The sequence below is a fragment of the Mandrillus leucophaeus genome, unplaced genomic scaffold (assembly GCF_000951045.1).
Source record: "Mandrillus leucophaeus isolate KB7577 unplaced genomic scaffold, Mleu.le_1.0 Scaffold517, whole genome shotgun sequence".
Lineage (NCBI taxonomy): Eukaryota > Metazoa > Chordata > Mammalia > Primates > Cercopithecidae > Mandrillus > Mandrillus leucophaeus.
Window position 1 is genome coordinate 1,295,000 of NW_012105553.1, and position 5,210 is coordinate 1,300,209.

Here is a 5,210-nt window from a genome sequence, read left to right on the forward strand (position 1 = left end):
TGCAACTTGTAAATGTTGTCATTCATTAAGCATTAGGTCCTAACTATTTAAAATACTATGATAATTTCCAGGGCATCTTTATTTACAGGGGACTTGAAATATAACTCAATCTCCCTCTTTAGGTCAAAGAAAATTGTATTTATTTGTACTCGCTATGTATTTTAAGAGTGAAAATACATACATTAACTAATGCAAGGCCTGTCATTCTCAAGTGCAATTAAAAAAAATCCTTTCAACTTCTGAGAAAGTACCAAAGATAAGTCCCACCTTATGTTTATTAAAAGAAACAAAATGAGTGACATCAGAATGAATCACTTTACATGATATTATCAAAGGTATAACCACATGGATTTCACTCTGCTAGAATAGGATGCTCTTAACTAGAAAGTAAACATTCCTTCCAATTCTATGCTAAAATCTGTGTTTATATTCAAGCAAACTTGTAGTAACTTAATTCTAAACGTGACCAGGGCCAATTTTATTGGTTCTGGAACACCTATGTATCATAAAATGATTTTCTCATCATCCCCAGGTGTTTCTCCCCTGGTCCTTTGCCTGCTTTCCTGCTGAGGCAGCCCCTGCTACTGTGCAGCTGCCCACTTTCCAGCCATGATTCTAACCCCCTCTTGGCTTATGACTCACCAGACTGTCCAACCGTCCCCTCTTTCCCCACTTGCTGAACTGACTCTATCGTCCCTTATTACCTTGTATGAGATGAGAAATGTCATCAAGTGAAACAGTTTTGCATCTGCTACACTAATTTCTTACCTATGGAAGTAACTAAATGAGGAGAATATAAGAACAAATGTATCTACCTTTCTGAATCCATTCCAGGTGAGAAATGGAAATCTTTAGGAGTAGAATAGGAATTGAAGAGCTGGAAGGGATCTTGGAGGTTATTTAACTTGATCCAAATTCTACAGAGTATGGAGACCCTGCACAGATCCGTCAGTTAACTTGGTGGCACACTTCTCCCCCTGGTGGCTAACTGCTCCACTACACCACAGAGATACGTAGTCCAATCTCAATTCCTTTGTTCTTTACCCAAGCATGAAACAAAGTCAACTGAATTTCAACCTTTTTACATTAAGAGACCTCAATAGGTAGGTTATCTGAAACAGTTAACTTACCAAAAGCAAAATATAACCCACTAGAACACTTACCTAAAGGAGGATTTCCAAGATCTTTAAAATGAGTTGTAACACATACTAATTCAGTTTCTATTTTCAAATTCAATTCTCCATCTAGGTTTGCTTCAATAACCTGCAAATTGAGTATTTTACATAGTCTTAGAAAAGGAAGACAAAAGGAAAAAAACTCCATAGGCAGCAGCTTTCACACAACCAGATGACAAAGTACCCTACAAAACCTCAAAACACCTCAGAGCGCCCTCAGACCCCCGTGCTATCAGCGAAAGAGAGAAGATAAGTCCCAAGAGCCAAGAACTCAGAAACCTCCCAAAAATCCCAAAGGGGAAGTCCCCCTGCCTGCCTCCCAGAATGGAGAACACAGTAAAGATGTGAAAACAGGTAGAACTCAGAGAGGACTTGCCAGGAGACTACAGCAGCACAAGGGCAGGGCTCTAGGGAGGGCTGGGTAGAGCTGATGAGAACTCCCTCACAGCAGGAGAGAGTCCTGCACTGAGAAGGAACCACGGGAAGTAAGAGCCTCAACTGAGCAGAATGGGCACCTTGGGCAAAAAAAAAAAAAAGGGAATGAAGCTTTAAATGAAGGAAAAAGAGGGACAGATCTCAGAAAGTCCTGGGGACGTGGTGAGGATGCATGTTTTAATATTTTATGGTTACAAAGAATAGAGAATTCTAGAGTCATTAAATTAGAAAATTATTTCGGTCCACTTTCACTCCTACAATCAAACTTCCTCCTAAAATAACCAGAAAAACCACCTACAACAGCAACAACAAAAGGATTGTGGTTGACTTCCATATAGTAATATTCTGAAAAAAGAAAAATAGAAATTATAATGTCCAAATAGCACAGAAACTAAAGACACTCTGCAAACCAGATGCAGAGAGTAGCCTATTATTTCAAGACCAACTGAAACAAATGAACAATAATAAAAGCTATGACAGAACAACATGAATCAGAACTAGGGAAGCTCAGACATGAGATGACCAGACAGTATGCACATATGAAAACACAGCTAACAGCACAGGAAGTAATTAGAAACACAAGGAAAAATTTCAGAAACAGAAACTAGTTTAGAAGGAAGAAGACTAGAGCAAATAGGTACCACAGACAGAACAGTAAGAGAAACTGGGATGGAAAGGAGAAAAATAAAATTTACCAAACAGAAACAAAGAGATGAAAAGGATCTGACAGAAAATAATAAAGATGGTGGAGAAGAACCAAGCCCTCTGAGTGCCAGAAGAAAAAGAAAGCACTGGAAAATAAATGCTATCAACTATAGCTCAAAACTTTCCTAAAGTGAATGAAGAGTTGGGCCCACTTACTGAAGGGACACACCACACACCTGGGAAAATTGACCCCAGATGGTCAAGACAGTTGGATTTAAAGAAAATGGGAAAAATCCCCAGAGTATTTAGTCCCCACCTTCAAATGAATAAATTCAAGCTGTGAAACAAAATCAGAATGGAATCAGACTTTTTGATAGCAATAATATACACCAGCAGACAACGCAGTGCAGTGAGCCAAACTGACATTATAAACACATGATAACCAATGGAATCCTATTCCTGTGAGTCCTTTCTGAGTGATATGCTAGAGAATAAGCTTTTGAAAACCAAAAAATCATTGGAGAACTTACAGCATAAACAGTGTGAGCCTTATTTTGACCTTTGGAACCAAAACTAAACAATAGGAGTGAAGAGGACAGAATAATGTGTAGTAATAAAATTTTATGCTCTGATGATGTAGACATAATATAACCATTACAAAACAGGAAGGAGGAAAATGAGAAAAGAATGTGGAAATCAGTGTCTTATTTTTATACAATATAATAAACCATTTGTCATAAATACACATTTAATATGACTATAAGGCCTTTAGAATTTCATGAGAACATAGCCATTTATTTAGAAAATAAACTCACATGTTGGAAAATGAAATTTCCAAATCCAGAAGGGTCTGGGACTGCTGTTGGGTTACCAGGACTGAGGATGGCTGAGCTGAACTCCACATGCACAGGCTACCAGACTTCTGCCTCTCCCTCACATACCATCGGGCGCCCCTCTTCTACTCCTGCTCTTGCTGCCTTAGGACTGTCTCCATATTGTCACAGGGGGCTCCTTTCCTTTGAAGCTCCTCTCTACCCACCCCAACAACCAATCAGTTCTTTTAATTGGATGGAACCTAGAAATGAAGCATATGCCACAGTGTGGTGTGAGGTTTTGCTAACCTGTCTTGGTCCACTCCCACACCTACAACGAAACTTCCTCCTAAAAGAACCAGTACATATTATTTCTCTTTTTGACATTGATATCTGCTCAATGTTAAAGCCTAGGAGGTCTCTGGAAAGCCCGTGTGTAGTCTGCCAGACAGCATTTTGCCATCTTGTACTATAAAAGTGTCATCTAGCAACTAGTCTTATTTAGGGCCATTCCATCCTCACAGTGCCACAGACAGAAAAGAGAGAAGGCATCCTGTCTGCACAGCTCTGTATCAGTGTCCATGTTTAACTGAATACAATTTAGTGTTCCTTGTTCCTGTTCCTTAAAATTGGTGAACTCTGAATAGGTTTCATTCCAAAAACAAAGTTTTTCTAACTTGGGTGAGCTCTTATTTCTGAGTTTTTCACATTAATAGAAAAATAGTGCCCCAGACTTACTTGTTGTATAATCTACTTTGAATGAGAAATACTCACTTTCAACCCTTTTCTTTCATTAATCCAAAAAACAGATTGTTATATTTCCTAACCCGCTTTCCTACAATCTGGAACACTAGGTGACTGAAATAAAATACATAAAACAATCTTTGTGAATATGCTGGACTGCTTACTGGGGCTCTGTAAGGTTAACACATGACTTATGCTCATTTGTTCCAAACAACCACACACACACCCAAGATCTGTAAATTCCCATTGTTTTGAAAAACAATGGTTTTAGATATAAATAAATAAATACTTATTCAAAAATGCAACTTGCAATGGTCCTAGATGCACTTCAGGCTTAAGTGTTCTCTTGCATTTTCTTTGAATTCCTAAAAGTCTCAGTAACAGAACATTAGATTCTAACTCCCTCCTAAATGTTAACACTTGGTGCCTAGCACATGGTGGCCTTGAGTCAATACTTATTAACAAACAACTAATTCTCTGAACACTGGTCACTCATGTCTATTTTATGATTCGGTTATTTGGAATATGATGCACATCAACACACTTGATTTCTTAAGTATCAGGGTAAGATCTTTTCAATGATTTCCTTAAAATAGTCACCTATTGTTTACTGAATGCTGACTATACTGGGCACCTAGTAAAAATTGTCTCTAAATTTATAAAAAGTGACGAAGCCCCTGTCATAGCTGCACTGTTATCCCTATTTGGGGTAGTACCCAGCACTAGGGCACTCACTGCACAGCGCAGCCTGGAGCTGAACCCAGGTGTGTGGCTCCAAAGACTCCCCTCTTCCACATCATGACTCTAAATACAGACTCTCTGGTTTCCATCATTAAGGTGACCCTGCAAAGCTGTTTCTCAGATAACATTTGAAGTACAATATAGTATGGCACTGATATGATTTGTTTTGGCTCAGTATTCCCACCCAAATCTCATCTCGAATTGTAATCCCCAAGTGCTGATGAAGGGGCCTGGTGGTAGGTAACTGGATCACAGGGACAGCTTCTCCCATGCTGTTCTCATGATAGTGAGGGAGTTCTCATGAGATCTGATGGTTTTAAAAATGACAGTTTTTCCTGTGCTCTTCTCTCTTCAGCTGCCATGTAAGACGTGCCTTGCTTCCCCTTTGCCTTCTGTCATGATTGTAAATTTCCTGAGGCCTCCTCAGCTAGACAGAACTGTGAGTCAATTAAACCTCTTTTGTTTATAAATTCCCTGGTCTCAGGTAATATCTTTATAGCAGTGTGAAAACAGAGTAATACAGGCACAAATCACAAAGTACTGTTACGTGATGTGGTCTGAAGGTAGGCAGCATTGACATCCCCCAGGAGCTGGTCAGCAATAGAGCCTCAGGCTCCAGCTCAGACCTCCCAAATCAGAACCTGCACTTTAACCAGAT

The 5,210-nt window shown here is 39.3% G+C and overlaps 1 protein-coding gene across 1 annotated transcript in view; it reads right to left on the reverse strand.

Moving 5' to 3' along the window:
• The window catches only part of HUS1 (HUS1 checkpoint homolog (S. pombe)), a 25,596-nt gene that overhangs the window by 14,238 nt on the left and 6,148 nt on the right, over window positions 1–5,210 (reverse strand). Inside the window, exon 6 of the mRNA XM_011996500.1 lies at window positions 1,164–1,288. Coding sequence (XP_011851890.1) covers window positions 1,164–1,288 — 125 coding nt within the window. The remainder of the gene's footprint in view (window positions 1–1,163; window positions 1,289–5,210) is intronic.